Below are 20,333 nucleotides of genomic sequence, written 5' to 3'. Positions count from 1 at the left end.
AATACTTCTGGCCTGACTTGTACTCTTCCAAGGAGAAATGATTTCCTGGGTAAGCCAGTCTGAGAGAATGAACTGGGATGCATGGCTTACTTTTTCGGTCCCTCATTTTATCAGTTTGTGGAACTGCCTGCCTCAGGGGCGCAGGCATTCTAAACTGCTTTTTGCCACACTGTAAACTTTGTAGCTTCTCTTAACCCACACATCTATAGCCAAAGCCTTTAATTTAAGGAGGTAAAGTCCACTGATTTGCTCACATATCTAAGCTATGTTCTTTAATATGGTTATTTTTCAATATTCTCTCTCTCCCCTACATGATTAATTCATACCATTCTCTCACTTCTCAAACATTCAAAACACCCTTCCCCAACCTACCCTCAGCTGATGGCCTTGCTTCTTAAGCTCCCAAGGATTTGCACAAACTCGTACCACCACAGTTACCAGCATAGGGACTCACATACTCTGCCTTCCACCTGTTATCAAATATGGGGTCCTCTTCCTCTGTAAAGCCAGTCTCTGTTCTCATAGATTCTGTCTCCTCTCAGCTACTCAAGGGCCTTGCTCCAGAAATTTGCCTCTTTTCATTCTGCATCATCAGTTTTTCATATTCTACTAGAGCCTTTCCCTCAGCACATCATGTACTTATTTCTCTCCTTCCTTTCTTTGCCAGCCACTGTCCCACTTCTTTAATTCCTTTTGCAACAATGTGCTTTAAAGTGTTGTAGAAACAGTCTCCAATTTCTCTCCTCCCATTTTATCTTAAGCTTAACTTCAATCAGCTTTTCTTCCAACCCTCCACCAAGCCAACCTTCACATTGTTAAATCCGAGGGCCAATCTTCATCTTAATTGATCTCCCAGCATCTGATACGATGATCACTCTCAACCCTTGGATTCAGGTTTATCAGTGGCCTTTCAGGATGCATTACTGTCTTGGTCTTCCCCATACTTTGCTGATTGTTTCTACTTATTCTCCTTTGCTGGTCTCCCAGGATGCTTACTGTTGGAGTGCATTAGGGCTTGGGCTCTTACCTCTTCTCTCTATTTACATTCACTTCCTGATGACTTCATTCTAGTCTTTTGGGTTTTAGTCTGTATGCTAATTTGGGCTCCAGATTTGTATATTCAACTTCCTTTGTAACGTCCCTATTTAGATGACTAATAGAAACCTCAAACTTAACATGTGTAAAACTGAGCAACTGAATTTTCCCAAACCTGCTTCTGTGGCAGTCTTCTCCATCTTAGTTGGTGGCAATCTCATTCTTCCATTGATCAAACCAAAAACTTGAGCAACTACTCAGATCAAAGGACTTGCAGTTGTACTGGATTATTTTCTGTCTTTCACAACCCACAACTGATCCATTAGGAGAATCTGAACACTTCAATAATTTTAAAATAAATAGTTCGTCAGATATACAGTCACCTAAAAATTTTTGGATGTATGAAATCAATCAATCAATCATGTGTAAATCCCCTTTTCATATTCTGTACTGAATTAAAATCAGTGGTGGATAAAGCAGTGCCAAGATATAATTTTGAGTTACAGTGTGGTTTTGCAATCAGATAAACCTGATTTCAAGTTAAGTGACTTTCTCACTTACCAGCTGTGTGACCCAGACAAGTTATAATTTTTCTAAGACTCAGATTCTTTATATATAACTGAGGAATAAAATACCTCCTTTAGAAGGTTTTGTAAAAGTCAGCACTATGACTGGCATAGAATATCATTCAATAAATGGTAACTATTGAACCATTGTTTTTGCTCTTAACAGAAAATAAAACAGGATAGTGATTGGCTTTAGCTTCCAAAGAAAATTCTTGGAAAAAGTATAATTAAGGAGGAAATAATGTACTTACTACCATGACAATTTGGCAGTAGAGATTTTAAAAAGAAAGAAATAGTCTAAAGATTAGTTTAGTTCACTCCACAGTTTTGCGTAATATTGCCCTTGTTCCTGTGTTATTGCAATCTTTCTAATCTTAAACATGGGATTATGAATGGAGTGTCCATCCATATAAGTTAATTGTTTTAATTGTTTTATTATTCCAAGCTAACCATGGTAATGTTATCCTAAAGGTCCTTACATAGAATTGGTTACCATCATGATTTCTCTCATCCTATCAGTTAAATCTGTTTCTTCTGGGGTGGTATAAAGTGTTTAACGTAAAGTGAACCGGATGACAAGCATCAGAACATCTGTCTTGTTTGCTTGGAATATACCTTTATTTTCTTTAATATGGTATTTCAAAGCTCTGGGAATGTGTGCATGGAGAATTTATGTGTACATTTGGGTGAGTGGATACATATGTGTGCAAAGTGAGCTGTCTCAACATATATATTTAACATCTATTTCCTAAACCGCTACATGGCATTATTTAATAAAAACAATATGGGTTGGTAGTTAGAATATCTGGATTTGTTCATTCTTCTTTTTGTACATTTCATTCAGCAAAGACTTGCCTATTATGTACCAAACAGTGCACTCAGCCCAAAGTTGGACTGTTAAATATACAACATATTAACTGTAAGAATCTGGGAATGAGAATAAAGATTTTTGAATTATCAGGACTAGTCAGCAAGTCAAAAAGAGATAGTTAATATTAAAATGCAATCCATGAGAAAAGAGAAGCAAACCAGCCAGAAGAGAATCTTTTTTTTTTTTTTTTGCGGTATGCGGACCTCTCACTGTTGTGGCCTCTCCCGTTGCGGAGCACAGGCTCCAGACGGGCAGGTTCAGCGGCCATGGCTCACAGGCCTAGCCGCTCCACGGCATATGGGATCTTCCCAGACCGGGGCACGAACCCATGTCCCCTGCATCAGCAGGCGGACTCTCAACCACTGCGCCACCAGGGAAGCCCCAGAAGAGAATCTTTAAAGCATTTCCCAAATATTTATTGGATGCCTATTCTATGGCATGCATGGTACTGGTTTTTGTTAGGGACAGACAAGAAGTTCCATATAAGCCACAACTTTTGCACACTAAGGAAGCTTCTTTTACCTCAAACTTTAGCTAGGAATTATGCTTCCTGATTTAAAAAGTAAAATTCAAATTCTTTATGAGCAACTGAGAATTCTCTGTATTCTGATGCAATAGTTCTAGTGCAGAGTATCTGAGAACATATATGGAAACTGGACAGTATATAAGATTTGTCCAGAGTGGAGGTATTCTGTTTGGTAACAAATGGCTAAGAATTTTGTCAATTTGTAAGGAAAATTGAAACTTAATGTAAAAACTGTACCATATAGTACAACATGTAGGGCATATTCTGGTTCAAGTTCAACATATAATACTATATATGTAGTTATCATGCCATAGAATGGACCTCCTACTTCTCTACTAACTCTTTTCATGTGTATAAAGTCAGAGCTCTGAAACTTTTTCAGATATCATTATAAAAACCTGAGCTATGTGGGCATCTGGTATCCAGAGTGGTAGATGAGGAAATAGCATCCTATCATAAAACTTTAATGTGATTTCTATAAAATCAGACTAATGACATATATTTCAGAACATGTAATAAACTTAACATAATGTAATGAAATTATTGACTTGTAGAATTTAGAGTTCTAATCAATTAATATTTTTTCTGCTAAAGGGCCAAACAAAACAAAAAAACTCAATGCTGAATTTCATACAATTAATATTTGTAATTTAAGCATAAAAATATTCATAGGCTACCATCATAATACATGTAAACGTTTGTGAAAAATGTGGTTCAAGAGGGCTTCCCTGGTGGCACAGTGGTTGAGAGTCCGCCTGCCGATGCAGGAGACACGGGTTCGTGCCCTAGTCCGGGAAGATCCCATCATGCCGCGGAGCGGCTAGGCCCGTGAGCCGTGGCCACTGAGCCTGCGCGTCCGGAGCCTGTGCTCCGCAATGGGAGAGGCCACAGCAGTGAGAGGCCCGCGTACCGCAAAAAAAAAAAAAAATAAAAATAATGTGGTTCAAGAGAAACCAGAGTGAAAGAGAACAAAAAATATGAAAACAAGATAGCATTTAAAATTTTTCTAAGTTGAGTTCTGAAGACAGTATACGTGCAGGTATGTATGTGTATGTATGTGTACACAGGTGTAATGTATATACACATATCTGTGTGTATATATGTACATGTGTGTATAATTTACACAATATATGTATATACATACATATATAGATACATATATAAAACTTTATGAGATAATGTAAAAATATAACACATTATTATCAAGATATGGATTCAAGCCAAATTTAATATTTTTGTTTTGCTATAAATGGAAGCTTGTCAATTTCAATTTCCATATGCTTGATTTTTTTTTCTTGGTCTACATGGTCACAAATCTTGAGGGATACTAAGAATTGTCTTTATTTGGGACACCCTCAGTGAATGGTTAACTAGCTAAAAAAAATTCTTGAACTTGGCAAAAAGTCTCTGAGGCATTAGAAGATTTTTTTTAATTGAAATACTTTAATGCAAGATCTCATTGCTAGACTTGATGACACCTGTTACGTTGAGCATCTCATTGGCATGGTACAAAATGCTGTTTCCCCTCAGTTCACCTGCCTTTCATTTCTGTTCTAACTGTAATAGGGGTCTGGTACATCCTCTCCCTTCAATAAAGATTTGTTGAATCAATGAGTGAGTGAATGAATGAACCAACCTTACAAACTTGTGCACAGCCAGCTGTATCAGAAAGTAGGAAACTCAGAAGCAGGATGTAAAAGTTTTGGCTATCTGTACAGGGTCATCTTTGCTGCGTCCTGAAAACTTCATGATATAAATACAAGGATACAGATATAGATAAAGGTGCATAATTATGAATATATATTTAGATAGATAAATAGATGATTGATAGATACATGATAGATAGATAGGTAGATAGATAGATAGCAATATATACTTAATTATCTTCCATATGTCATCCATATGGATTCACTAGGATGTATTTCCCATCTGGGCTGTAAATTTCACTCCATCTGGCATGACTTCTAACTGGATGCTTGGCTATAAAATTCTTTGTTATAATGCTGTGATGAAAATTGTATTGATATCTCTCCTTTCTCCTTTCCTCTTCCACCTCCTCCCCGTCTTTCTTCCTCTTCTTCCTTCTTCTGCACTCTCTCTCCTGTTCTTCATCCAGTATGGCACTTTCCCCCTGAGCATTTATTGGAAACTAACAGCAAATGAGAAGCCCTTTTCAGTGTATTCCTTTAACTCCCCAAATTCTTATGATTGTAGCAAATTTTTCAGCTTGTTATCCAATACCTATAAATGAATGAAAGAAAAGCTATATTGAATTGCTTGTCTTGAAGCAGAATATGTCTAACAGTTATTTGTTGAAAAAAAATTATGTTGAAGGGATATAAAAATGTTTGTGCTTAATCTTCCTGACAGGATATGAAATAGTAGCTCTAACGTATTTTTTTTTTTACATCTTTACTGGAGTATAATTGCTTTACAATGGTGTGTTTGTTTCTGCTTTATAACAAAGTGAATCAGTTATACATATACATATGTTCCCATATCTCTTCCCTCTTGCGTCTCCCTCCCTCCCACCCTCCCTATCCCACCGCTCTAGGTGGTCAATCAAAACTACAATGAGGTATCATCTCACACCAGTCAGAATGGCCATCATCAAAAAATCTAGAAACAATAATTGCTGGAGAGGGTGTGGAGAAAAGGGAACACTCTTACACTGCTGGTGGGAATGTGAATTGATACAGCCACTAGGGAGAACAGTATGGAGGTTCCTTAAAAAACTACAAATAGAACTACCATATGACCTAGCAATCCCACTACTGGGCATATACCCTGAGAAAACCATAATTCAAAAAGAGTCATATACCACAATGTTCATTGCAGCTCTATTTACAATAGCCAGGAGATGGAAACAACCTAAGTGTCCATCATCGGATGAATGGATAAAGAAGATGTGGCACATATACACAATGGAATATTACTCAGTCATAAAAAGAAACGAAATTGAGCTATTTGTAATGAGGTGGATAGACCTAGAGTCTGTCATACAGAGTGAAGTAAGTCAGAAAGAGAAAGACAAATACCGTATGCTGGCACATATATATGGAATTTAAGAAAAAAATAAAGTATTTTTGAACTTTTTATAAAACCAAACTGATAACATACGTTTCAGAAGGCTTAAGAGTAATTATTCCCAGAGGCAGAAGGGTATATTATATGACTTCTGGGAATCTTCTCTGTAAGTCTATTAAAAACAAGTGTCTGGCTTGAAGACTTTTATTTTACCCACTTTTTTAAAAAGTGTAATTTAGTTATCCTTTTGCTTTTTCATTTTCAATTATTTTCTGTAAAAATTCAAGTGCTTGAGATAGCTGGCATTAAACCTTCTAGAGTTAATATCGTTAATTTACTTCTGTTGGTGAAAGATATATCTTGAGAGATTTTAGGGAGTGGTTTGTGTGTAACAATTGAAACAGACATGTTATTTACCCATCATGTGTCAAACATTGGCTGAAAACCAGTTGCTACCATCAGCACGTTACATTTTGTTTTACATAGTAATACTGTACTTTCTTTACTTTTAAGTTAATAATTAAAATAATCTTATTTTAAATCAGAGACAATTAAACTAAGTATGAAATTTCTTGACAAGCCACAGCCATCCTGGAAAGCTATTTGGAAAGCTAACCAAAAGTATGAGAATATGCCTCTACATTTCATAAATTTTTATTTTTTATTTTATTTTTTAATTTATTTTATTTTTGGCTGCTTTGGGTCTTCGTTGCTGTGCGCAGGCTTTTCTCTAGTTGCGGCAAGCAGGGGCTACTCTTCGTTGCGGTGCGCAGGCTTCTCATTGTGGTGGCTTCTCTTGTTGCAGAGCACAGGCTGTAGGCATGCGGGCTTCAGTAGTTGTGGCATGTGGGCTCAGTAGTTGTGGCTCACAGGCTCTAGAGCGCAGGCTCAGTAGTTGTGGTTCAGGGGCTTAGTAGCTGCACGGCATGTGGGATCTTCCTGGACCAGGACTCGAATCTGTGTCCCTTCCATTGGCAGGCGGATTCGTAACCACTGCGCCACCAGGGAAGCCCTCATATAATTTTAGAAGACAAGTATGTTCTAATTTTACTTGATTTCATAGGAATAGGGTGTTCATAGACTGTCTCTTTACTAATTTCACTTGAGCAAATGTTTCTATATGAAAACAAACACACACCTAGCGGACTTACTTCTTATGCCCTGAAATGTTTTCAGCCATATTTTCCCAACTGTTCTATTTCTATGCCATCTCATATCTTTTCACACATGGATACTTCTCTTTGGAAAGACTTCAACCTCCTATTTTGGCGAGGGTCACTCTGATACATCCCTTGAATGAGATGCTTTTCAAATGACCTCACTTAGTCTCCTTTAGGTTAAGTCAGCCGTATTAATTAAACTGCATTTCAGTTGTCTTGCTAGTTAACTGTCTCTTACTAAATGATGTTTCTCCCACCAAATTTAAAGTTCCTTGAGCACAGATATTGTGTCTTTTATAGGTATGCCCCTAGCATCTGGAAACAGTACCAGGCATCTATAACCAAAATGGATAAGGTAGGATTCTGTATCCTAGCAATTTTCAGAACTGGGCACCACTTTTATTATTGCTACTAGGCAGAGAGAGAAAGTTGAGTTGTCTCCAAATAGACCTTCAGAACAATGAAATAATGTTATTATCATAAATAGCCTACATAGAAAAAAGAAAAGTTTGGGGAAGAATATATACTTTGGCAATTTCAGTGACATTTAGAATAAAGCAGTATGCTTAAAATAATTATGTATTAACACTATTTCTCCTTCCTCATTCTTTCAACATTAATTCATACTGCTTTCCTCCCCTCTCCACAAAAGAAATATGAAAAAGAAAGAACATATATTCTTATTGACCAAATATTTCAGATTTCCTAGCTTATATAGTTTGCTGGATTATGCAAATTCAGCAAATATATGAGATTATTCCAGGAATATGTGATATTATACCAGAAATATTTGATTTATTGTCTATTCTACAATAATAATAAGAAATATAGTGAGTCATTTGATCTAAATTATACCAGAACCAACTTACACGTAAGCATAAAAGTAAATGGGGGTTATAGTTGTACCATAATAATCTACTTGGCAAACAAATTTTTCCTTTAAATCCTGGGTTCCCAAGAAGCTTCAGGTTTGTTTTTGAGACATTTTTTCCACTCACAACTCTTGAGAGTATGAGTTACATGGTCCCACCCACCATAAGAGGAATTATGATCCCAACATTAATTTCAAGGGGGAAGAACCAAAAATTTATATATACATCACTGATAACCACAGCTAATATGTGTATATAGTTACTTTATTTGAGAATCAATGGAATAAACCCCATGTGGGCTAAGAAATCAGAAGGGTAAAAATGATTAATTTGAAAAACAAAATAATATGGCCAATTAAAATAATAATGGAAAACATGACTTTTCAAGTAAACTTGCAGTGATAATTAGAGTTATAGTTAAGGAGACTAATCATTTTAGCAAATAATACATACTTTATACAGGAAAAAACATTTTTTAAAAATAATTATTTGTGCTTAAAGAAAAAAAGGATGGGAGCACATCAAAGGGTAACAGGATCCACCCTGAAGGATCTCCCAGTGGCCAATGCTGGGACAATTTAAGCATCAAATAAATGGTATTATAACCCAAAGTATAAAATAAATATACCTGAGTCCATGCCAATATAAATAAATGATCGAAAAAATAATCGGATGAGAGAAGCAAATCTTCTGTACAGAAGAATTCCGTGTAACATATGTACCTACTCCCACCTCCAGGAGGTAAAGCTCAATTTCACCCCTCCCTATCACTTCTTTGAGAGCATGCTAATGACTAACTTCCAAAGAACAGAGTATGGAAAGGGAAAAATAGTAACTTTACAGTTGAAAAACCTAACAAATATTACTTTAACCAAGTGATGAAGGTTAACATCGCTAGTAATATGTGGATATCATGTACACCCAGTATGATGTGATGAGGTCACTTCATTAATATGAGGTGATGAGAAAGTCACTTCACCCCTGTGGTATTCTTTTCCAAAACCCATAACCCTAGTTTAATCTTGAGGAAAACATCAGACAAAATAATATAAGCATCAGATCAGGAGATATCCTACAGAATACTTGACCAGAAATTCTTGATAGTCTTCTAGAGACTATCAAGATCATGAAAAACAAGGAAAAGCTAAGAAGCTGTCACAGCCCAGAGGAAACTAGGGAACCATAGAAACTAAATAAATGTGGTACCGTAGATTAGAACCTAGGATAGAAAAGGGACATTAATGAAAAGACTAGTGAAATCCAAGCAAAGCCTAGTTTAGTGAATAGTAATGTACCTTATCAGTTTATTAGTTTTAACAAATGTACCATAGAAATGTAAGATGTTAACAATTACATAAATTGGGTAAGGGATATATGGGAACTCTTCATACTATCTTTGCAACTTTTCTATAAATCTAAAATTATCCCCCAATTGAACACTTATTTAACAAGTTATCTTCTGATTTATTTAGCAGCTTGCTAAGTAAACAATTACCTACTTACATAATTTACCATAATATAGGAATCCCATCTAAGGAAATGAAAATTTTTTCTACTTCTTCCCCATTGATATTATAAATTTGAATCATGACTAGACAATCAAAAGTAAAAATGAATAATAATTTAAGTTTTAAGAGCTCATCACCATCATATTACTTTTATAGTCTTCAGGTTCAAAGGAGGTGGTTCCTGGTTCTTGATTGTAAATAACTATGTTATCTTAGATACGTTCACAAAGACACCACTTTTGGTTCATTCTAGTCTCTGTCCTCCTGAAGTCTCCACCTTTGAATGATGTGTAAATGGAACATTTATTTTTACCTCTAAAAAGTGTAAAGTCGTCTGAATATGATCTTTTATACAGACTGAATAATCTGTGTGAAAAGACATAGAAAAATGAACATGCATTGCAACACAGCCTAAATATTTGTAATCAATATTTTTAGATCTTGGGTCAAAAATTTTCATGTATCTAAAATATGTTTTATTAATTGCCTTCTATATACATGAGTTAAAGTTGTAATTATTTAAAACACATGTATGATACTTTTTAAAGCATTAATTGTGAAACAATTTTTTGAGTTAATGTGGGGGAAATAAGAAAACAATGATTACATTCATATTCATGATGTTCTTTAAGAGTTTAGAAAAGTAAAAATAATTGAAGCATTTTATTTGATAAAGTGCCTAGTATTATATAGCCTTACTGAATTATATGCCTTGCCCCTGTCCTAGCCAGCTAAAATATGACTTGATCTATACATTTTAAAAAGAACTGTTCATTAAAAAAAAAAAAAAAGGCTTTAAAATTTAAAATCTCGTTGAACAGACTGGGATTAACAAAGAGATTTAGAAACATACAGAAATAATCATGATGAAATAATAATTTGTTACTAGATACAGTTTTAAACAGTATAGGAAGCATGCTTCAGGTTAGTCAGAAGAGGTCCTCTGAATTACACTGTGCATGCTTCCCTGAAATGAAACTGTATGTTATTGGTTAACCAGGATATTTAGCATAATCACTCTGCTAGACTGTGGTGGAGGGAGGTGATTATCACTGAGAACAGATGGGCAGGTCCACAGCACTGCCAGATTCTGCACAAGCTCCATTTATTGTTGGTTCTTGCTTTTTTTCCTTCGGTGTTTAAATTTTTTTTTTAAACATTGTATGTTCTAAAGAACTAGCTGCACAAAAGGTCAGTAGCCGATGACCTTTCAGCTTAGATTTCAAATGTAGGAGAAAGATTCAAAATGCTATCACTGTGTATCTAAGAAGGATGGGGCAGATTTCATTTTACCCTCTAGCCTCCCTCAATGCATGCACGGATTTATCTGTACGCTAAGCTCTCTGCTCTGCATCTCTAGCTCCTTGTGGATTATATTGTCTCTCTGATCAGAAATGATTTTCTCGGATATGAACACCGTTTCTGGCTCCCCTAAAGTGCATCCTCCTAATGGGACCCGGTTTTACACTTTTCAAGTAAGTGTGCTTTAAATGGCTTCACTACTTAGGAAGTTAATATATAGTCAAACTTTTAATAAAGAGAAAAGTAAGGGAAGGAAAACTGCAAAGTGTGAAAGTATTAAAGGGGATGTAAGAGATAGATAATGTGCATGTCAGTTTAATCTGTTTTTTTTTTATATGGAGATGAGATGGCGTTAGGATTCTCTGTGAGTTCAAGCAAAATAATAGTGAACCCTTAATTTTCACAAGGATTCTTAAATCTGCTACAGTATCATCTTTTGAGAGTTTATGAGTTATTCTCCTGAAGTTGTTATTTATGGATGTAATATGGTGAAAATTACAGAGTTACTTCCCTGATATATCACAGAAAGGGTAGAATTAAAAGACATTTTAGGGAACTTTGCAAACTATGTTCTCTGGGCTTAGAAAAATGTTTTGTATTTCATATACATAGCTTAACATAACTCCTGTTATTTAATTTTGTTATGTGTGCAATATACAGTCAATAATACAGTAGCTTAAGTACCAGGTTTAGTATGCTTTTCAATTTGAGATAAAGTAGAAACTCATTAAGATGGAAGATTTTGTGTTATCAAAAAGTCAAAATAATTTACAATATAAATGTAAATATGAGTTACAAAGCTGTTACCTACTAAATATATTTCAACTGACTGTGAATAAATCAGTCATCAGTCTAGAAAATGGTTGTCTAAAGTAAATCATATTCTACTTCATTTTTATCCTCAAATTGCATTTTTCAGTACTAAGGATTACTTTGCAATTCAGTCATATCATCATTAGATTAAAAGGAAAAATGAAACTCTTCTCTTCGTATATTTTACACTATGGGAATATAAACAGCCTAACATTTAATTATATTAGCTATATAGTTATAATGCACTGAAAAAATAAGTGTAAAGACCTAGAGAATTAATATAGTATAAGCAGCATGAATTCTTTTGAAAGGGGGCTCTGAATAAATGCACATCTGATTGATTAAAGTCTCTTGCCTTTGCAAACTATAGCAGTAGCTATAATTACTCTCTCCCCCCCTTCTTATACTTCTGTTTTTAATTCTGTCGCCTCTCCTGCCTTACACTGATGTCTACTGGTAGCGCAAGTCTGTGCTGTTACAGAATATATTTACTTCCCAGTGGCGATCAGCTTATTGTGGCAGTGACTCAGAATGCAATTGCCCCAGGGCTGCTCTACAGAATTATTACTTTTTTCTTCTCCATACACTGAGATATAAACACTCCTTACAATATATCCCATAGCTGCCTCTTAGGGGCAGCTTTTGACATTGGGTATTCTGCTTCAGTCTCTTAAAGTTTAAGGGTCAGTGAATTCCATAGCTCAGTCATGACACAGGCTTTTTACAATTCTTTCAGTAGATCTTGCTGACACATTTCCTGGCAGGTGCTTTTCTTTGAAAACACACTAGAATGATTTTTAACCACTTATTTTTTTGTTGATGTTATAACAATTCATGTAAAAACACTAGGATTTCAGATAAAATAGAAATGTTGGCAAATATGAACTCTGTTCTCCTACAGTTTTAAAATCAGAAAATGGTATTTGATCCTGACATTCATGATAACAGGCAATGTGTGTTTAACTTTTTGTTGCTATTGTTTGTTTTTGCTTTTGGTGGAAGAGAAGGAAGAAAGAAGGATGGTTTTTAAAGCATGAATATAAAGGTTTTTAAAAGTTGACTCTTTGCTTTTATTTTCGAAGGACTGAATTAAACAGAATTATTTTTCTTATATATATATATATATTAACCTGTTTAATGCGGTATACTTTCTTTGGTTGAAATACTGTCATGAGAAATGAGATGCTGTAAAAGTAACAAACCGTTCGTCAAAAAATGTATCTTGTGGAAATGATTAGTTAAATTTTCAAAAGTGGTTCTCATTATAGAATGGCATAAATGCATTTCTGAAATGATTCTGCATCAAGGAATTGAGATTTTAATGCTTACTTTCTTAAAATTATTCTTGCACAAGAGTTAACATATGCAAAAACATTTAAGATAGCTTAGCATGAATGATACTGAGTTTCAGTTCCATCTTCTCATCAAATGTTTAAACTAGCTTGTCATTTTTGCTGAAATTGTACAATATTAAATTTTAAAAGTAAGATATAGAATGTATTTGACCTGAAGGGTTCAAAGGTAAAAAGACAACAAATAAGAAGCTGAAGGATATTCTAATTACAAGCCTTTCTTTTTCATTGTATTTTAATTTAGCCAAATACATTCATACTTCTACACACACATGCAAATACTATTTTGTATAGACTAACACTTGATTTAAATTAATTTCCTTATAAATGAGACCTCACTTCAATATTCCGTGAAGATAATTGTGTCTGCATGTTTCTATTCAGAGGTTCTTAGACCCTGGGTGATGCCAACACCCAATTTGCATAACTTATCACCCAAAATCAAATTTTAGAGTATAGTTGCCTAGAATGATTTTTGATTGACGAAAATTAAAATTAATTATAATATTTGTATGTATTAGAGCTGTCAATTTATGGGGCTCAAATATGTACAAATGGGAAACCTACCTTCAAACAAAATTATATTTTATATATATATATATATATATGTGAATGCAGTAAAAATTCTTTTAAATTTTATGTCTATAAAAATGATGTCCCACAGCTCGGTGCTTTGTGACCACCTAGAGGGGTGGGATAGGGAGGGTGGGAGGGAGGGAGACGCAAGAGGGAAGAGATATGGAGATATATGTATATGTATAACTGATTCACTTTGTTATAAAGCAGAAACTAACACACGATTGTAAAGCAATTATACTCCAATAAAGAGGTTAAAAAAAAAATGATGTCCCAACATCATTTCACATTTAGCTCTATTTTTGCAAGCAAAACCATTTAATAATGCTTTACTAAACTTCTAGATTAGCTAATCATGACTTAATTTGTTAATTCTCCCAGAGGTATTGATGAGCAACACGCTACCCCCTCATTTCCTAGAGATTAAGTATCTTCACCTAGACATTTTCAAAGTCTGCCCAGTCCTAAGATTTCTTGGGAGTTTGTCAGTAGTTGCTAGAGACAGTAGGGAAGAGGAATACATTCTTTTGAGGTTCTTAATGTTTTCTTATTCTACATTTACCTATTTTATTCATTGGAGCTTTATGCAAGCTTTCATGAACTACAACAATAACAAACAGTATACTACTATCAAAAACAAAGCAAAAGTGGTTTGTAAACCACTTCCTCAAACCAAAGGAATATATTTCTGATGGGAGCAGTTTTGATCTATTGAATCCACAGAGCAATTATTTCTGCTTAGAATACATTTCTTTGCCATTTCATCCTAGTATTAATAACATTAACTGCCAAGAACGTGTGTAAAAGTCTTTGACTGTTGCCCCCTGGTATCCACTGAAGACAAGAGAAAGACACTTTGTCACAAAATATGGAAACACATTAATCTGCCATTTCCATGTTTAAAATACTTTATGGGGGCTTCCCTGGTGGCGCAGTGATTGAGAGTCCGCCTGCCGATGCAGGGGACACGGGTTCGTGCCCCGGTCTGGGAAGATCCCACATGCCGCGGAGCAGCTGGGCCCGTGAGCCATGGCCGCTGAGCCTGCGCGTCCGGAGCCTGTGCTCCGCAACGGGAGAGGCCACAGGAGTGAGAGGCCCGCATACCGCAAAAAAAAATAAAATAAAATAAAAAATACTTTGTGTATCCCCTGTCCTTAAAGGATAAAATTCACTTCTTTAGCTTGTCATATAAAAGCTCTTCCTGGTCTGGAGCTCATGCAACATACTACTTTATTTACCTGCTTTCCCAGAAATTTGTCTGTATGCTTCTGTTCTTTGCCTCTTCACTGTGAACCTGCCCATTGGAAAATTGTTTTTGCTTAAAGACTCATCTCAAATGCCACCTACCCGTGAAGCCTTCACTCATTCACCTGCTTCATGCATGATGTATTAAGATGTATTAAGTATATTTCCTTTGATCATTTGCCTGTTTATACCACTACTGAAGCAGTTATTATGCTTTTTTTTTATTGGAGTATAGTTGATTTACAATGTTGTGTTAGTTTCAGGTGTACAGCAAAGTGAATCAGTTATACATACACATATATCCACTCTTTTTTTTTTTTAGATTCTTTTCCCTTATAAGCGATTATAGAGTATTGAGTAGAGTTCCCTGTGCTATACAGCAGGTTCTTATTAGTTGTCTATTTTATATATAGTGTATATATTATGTCAGTCCCAATCTCCCAAGTTATCCCTCCCTTATTATGCTTTGTTTTAATCCCCGAGAGCATTTTATTAATCTGTGTCCCTAGCAAATGGATACTGCAAATATCTCTGTATAATAAGCAGAGACATATATTTGGAAGGTGATTAAAATATGAAAATTCAACACAATAAGCAACAACTTATTTTTGTGTTAACTATATAAGCAGTTGGTGAGACATATATTATTAGAGAAATATCTAAAGATATATAAAGGTAAATGTGTTTAATACTAAGCTTTGTGTACCAGTGTTGGGGTCTTCAAAATAGATAAGAGTTACATTAGTGATCTCAGGAAAGCTTTAATTTTATTGTTTTTAAAATAGATTTCTGTTACAGCTAGACAAAACCTTTTTGAGATTTTTTTCTTTATACCACTTTACCATTCCTTATTAATGGGGGCATTTCATATTTTATCAAGAGAACTTTAAAATTGATTAATATATAATTTTTCATTTAGCAGATACTATTACTTGAAATATATAGAAGACTAATAGGCAAGTTGGAAATCTCAATTGCATGAAGAATTTCACTCAAATTCTTAATAATTAGGATGGGGCACCATATCTTTGTGATCATATGAGGTTGAGGTAATTCCGGCTTTTCAGGGAAAAAAAACAGATTTTTTTTATATTCTATCATTTTTTTCTCCCTGGGAATATACCATTATTTTTCTATTATTTGGAGCATATTATAACTTCTTACTGTTGATATATATGTATTTTTAAAGCTGTGGTTTTCTTTTTTTGAAGATGTTTGGGGTAGGAGTTTATTAATTAATTTATTTTTGCTGTGTTGGATCTTCATTTCTGTGCGAGGGCTTTCTCTAGTTTTGGCAAGCGGGGGCCACTCTTCATCGCAGTGCACGGGCCTCTCACTATCGCGGCCTCTCTTGTTGCGGATCACGCGGCTCCAGACGCGCAGGCTCAGTAGTTGTGGCTCACGGGCCCAGTTGCTCTGCGGCATGTGGGATCCTCCCAGACCAGGGCTTGAACCCGTGTCCCCTGCATTAGCAGGCAGATTCTCAACCACTGCGCCACCAGGGAAGCCCCACTGTTGATATTTTTTAAACGCACTGGAAATATCTATCAGAATGCTTGGAACATGTTATGTATTTTTTAAAAAAAGAAGAATGAAAGCAAAGTAGCCTAATAGAGATAAGAAAGACAGACCCTTTGGCTCCAAGGTTACAGAGTAATATAAGCAGACTTCCCCAGCTTAGTGAGAGAACTGAGGTTTTTCTCTGTTGCCCAACTGTATGCAGTCATGATTATGATTATGATTGGTGGAGCTAACACAACAGGTATTTCAAGCAAGCTGACTGACATGTTTAAAGGTACATATTGGTGTCTGGGAAAGGCAAAGTTTAGTATAACTGGAACGTAAGCTGGAGAAGGAAATGGCTAAAAGTCAATGTGCAAACTCCAGAATATAAAAAATAGGTTTGAATGTCAAGTCCAGATCCTCAGGAACTTGAATTTAGGATTCAAGGATTTTCAGCAAAGAATGACAAGCTTCGATTTACTGTTTAGTTAGAATATTGGATTGTGCCTTGGCTGGTTGATAGGACAGAGAGAACTATTCAGTAGTTTTCTAGATGAATATCTAGATGAATTGTCATGATTTCCCTGCTTTACAGATGAAAAAAACTGATGCTCAAAACAGGCACTTAAGTAGTTGTTAATAATGCAGGGTATACGTAACGTAGTTTCTGTCTGAATCTGGGGTTATGGAACCCAAAATTCCACAGTCTTTTCTGTATAGTCTTCTTCTGAAATTGCTGATGATTACATACATCAGCAAAAGTATTCCAAGCTATATAATTTCTAATCCTGTTGACCTATTAATTCAGAAACTTATAGAAATTTAACTCTACTTCTTCAAAACATTGTACTACAGCCTCATTGGGTTTTTAAACTTGAGGTTCTTATTCAGTTACATCTCCTCATTTAATCCTTATTAACACAGTTTTCTTCTAGTTGGAAATATGTTTTTATAGTAATCAAATTGCTAATCAAATTGTGCTGAAAGGCAAAAAGGGAAATAGAGGGGGAAAATCTTCCCTAAACACGCACTTTTATTAATATAAGAATGCTCTGTATATCAGTGAGACCAACTGTAGGAAACAATGAGTAGCTCCTGAGCTCCCCATAGGAAATCATATGTCTTCCATCTGCAGAGGTTTGTGCTTGATAGAATTTGGCTAGGCAATATATTCTAAGAGGACAGGCACTGTGTACTTTTTTTTCATTGTTAAATCACTAGCACCAAGCAGTGTCCAACACACAGCCTTGATTTAGTAAGTAGGTGTTGAATTGAATTACAAATTGAAAAGGGGTATGTATTCTGATCTAGAATGACCTCTCCATAGGAATACATAAATGGTTGTAAGATACCCAGCATAGCGTGCACAAATATATTTCACTTATACCTAGCTAACATAGCTTTATGTTTCAAGTATTGTCTGCAGGGGAAGGAAATTGGAAGTAGGGAAATTAATTAGGAGGCTCTTAAGATAAAGCTTTTAATGCACAGAGCACAGTGCCTGGTGGTTAGTAAGAGCTCAATGAGCAGCAGTCACAACAGCAGCGACCACAAGTGGGGTCTGCAAAACGTACTAGAGAAGGCAAGGGTATGAGCATAAAGGACAAAGGAAAAGTCATTAAGAGATAGATTCAAAGGAATCCATTAACTTACTGAATATAGGAGACGAGAGAAAAAGGCAAGATTACCTCTAGTGAGGGAGAGAGAAATATGGAGGAGGAGCAGCTTTGCTAAACAATATACTGAGTTTGGGTTTGGACAGATTGAGTAGACAGTTGGAAATAACGGGTTTGGCTCTGAGGAGGCAGGTCTGCCTGAATAGTAGATGTAAATGTGGGAGGCATCTGCTTACAGAGTAGGGAAAACTATGGAAATGGATGAAATGACCTTGGCAAAGAATGAGGAGAATGGGGTGGGGGTGGGGCTGGGCGTGGAATCCTTGGACCCGCTGACTTACCCAGAATTATTATCACTTGGAGTGTGTGTGCTTGGTTTATTTTGCAAACACAGTTTGGAAGCTTTTTCCTAATCACCTCTCCTTGAATATCACCTCTGAACCTAATTCAGTTTAGGTGCTCCTGCCTCTTTGTGTGTGTCTTTGCTTTATTTTGTAAATGCGTTTTGGTAGCTAGCATTTCCTTTTAACCCCCTCAAATATTGTCCCTGAACTTTAATTCAAGTTAAATCCTCCTGTCCTTAACACCTTCACAAAGTAACTTGTTATATGTCTATTGTATTATTTATTATACCATATTTAATTTTTTACTTATCTCTCTTCACCACTAGTCTGTGAACTCCTGAAAAGCATGAAATTTGTTTTACTTAACTACTCATATTTGTTTATTGACACCTAGACTAATACTTGTCGTATAGACAGAACCTGTTTTTTGAATGAATGAATTCATGTGTAAATTGAAGGCTAGCTAAAATTAATCCTCCTATATTAATTTCTGAAATCATTTGACACACCTTGTTGAATATCCCCATTATGCCAGACTTTAACTATGGTGAGCAAAATACCAGTTTTCTGTGCTCAAAAGTATTAGTCGCCTCTTGGAATATTATCCAACAGTCATAATAGCACAGTATTTGGTTCTCTGAAAATACTTTGACTTTAAAGGTTCATATAGATATTACTATTATAATTTATGCAATTCCAATTAAATAATTCTAATTCCAAATCTATTTTTAATTCTGGTTCACAGTTAACTTTTCCACTGTTGGTTCTTTCTTTTATATTTTCAAAATATTTTACAAAGAATAAGAATTATTCTCAAAAAATAAAATTGCATGATAGTTTGGAGCATGCCTTTTGAAATTAAACACATGGTCCAAAACTAGTTTCCACCGTTCACTAGAGTCTGGCTATAAGCACGTGAAATTATTTCTTTCTTTTCACTTTCCTTGACTGTCTATTGGAAAACAGTAGAGCATGTCATGAGGTTATCATGATGTTAAATTGATTATTTATAGAATAATATATAAAGTATTTACTTCCAATAAAGATGGCATTCAATCAAGATTAGCTAGTGTTGTTTTAATGATTAATGTACTTTCTAAATAATAGCATAATTTATTCCACAAATGATCTTTTTTCCTTTTGCTTATTTTAAATTTAGGAAAAAATTAGTGCTAAGAAAACATATTCACCACTTTAAATACTTTAAGTGCTTCATATATATGCTAAGGGATCTTATTAAAATATATTTATTAATTTTTCAAGATCTTAATTTTATATTAAATATTTTTGTGCTTATAGAATATAAGCTTTCAGAGAATTGATTTAAGTATCCCTTTGAAAGTATACTTGGATTCCTTTTATAAATACATTTTTGGTATTTTTCAATTGTATTTGGTAAAGTCATTTTGATGTTTACCTTGTATCTTCATTATGACTTTTATTACCATCTCAAGTTTCGCACAGATACAGATGCAAATTTAAAATGACCAGTTTGTGAAATTGGCTAACTTAGGATATAATTCAAAATATCTACAGATTAAAAGAGAGTGGCTCACTTTGTATGCTGGGTGCTCCACACAATATGTAAAGATTTAGAGTAATTACTAAATTTATTTAGAGCCAACCAGATTTGATACTATTATTGGCAGCAGAACGGTCAAAGAATTGCTGAGTATGTTAACAATGTTAAGGAGTGTATAACATTTTTAAACAGCATCACAAAATTATTCTCTAAGTTATATCACAAAACAGAAGTTGGCAAAGTTACACGGACAACTGAGCAATGTCATTAGGAAGAAATGAACATAATCTAGTTTTTACAGCTTAAATATTCTCAATTTTAATTATGTTGGTGAAAAAATACAGAAGATACACAAAAAAAGACATACTTATTTGTTGTTTTCTATCAAATAAAATCAATGCAAAAGCAACAGTTGTGAACTACAATGTAATGTTACACTGTTACATAGCATACTGTTTCCTTTTATTTTGTATTTTTGTTTTTCTCATTAAGCAC

The 20,333-nt window shown here is 34.9% G+C and overlaps 1 protein-coding gene across 13 annotated transcripts in view; it reads left to right on the top strand.

Annotated features, from left to right (window-relative positions):
• The window catches only part of PPFIA2 (PTPRF interacting protein alpha 2), a gene marked incomplete at both ends in the record, with an annotated part of 468,557 nt that overhangs the window by 124,181 nt on the left and 324,043 nt on the right, over positions 1–20,333 (top strand). For 6 of the 13 annotated variants that reach the window (XM_082667013.1, XM_082667023.1, XM_082667021.1 and 3 more), the window contains one exon: positions 10,960–11,040. The exons of the other annotated variants lie outside the window; for them this stretch is intronic. In XM_082667013.1, the coding sequence (XP_082523139.1) occupies positions 10,960–11,040 (81 nt within the window). Of the gene's footprint in view, positions 1–10,959; positions 11,041–20,333 lie in introns of those variants that run through there. 13 annotated transcript variants of the gene reach the window in all.

The sequence above is a fragment of the Grampus griseus genome (assembly GCF_964374135.1).
Source record: "Grampus griseus genome assembly, chromosome: 11".
In the NCBI taxonomy this organism is placed as follows: domain Eukaryota; kingdom Metazoa; phylum Chordata; class Mammalia; order Artiodactyla; family Delphinidae; genus Grampus; species Grampus griseus.
The sequence above is the reverse complement of the archived record's forward strand: the minus strand, read 5'-3'. Positions and strand labels throughout refer to the sequence as shown.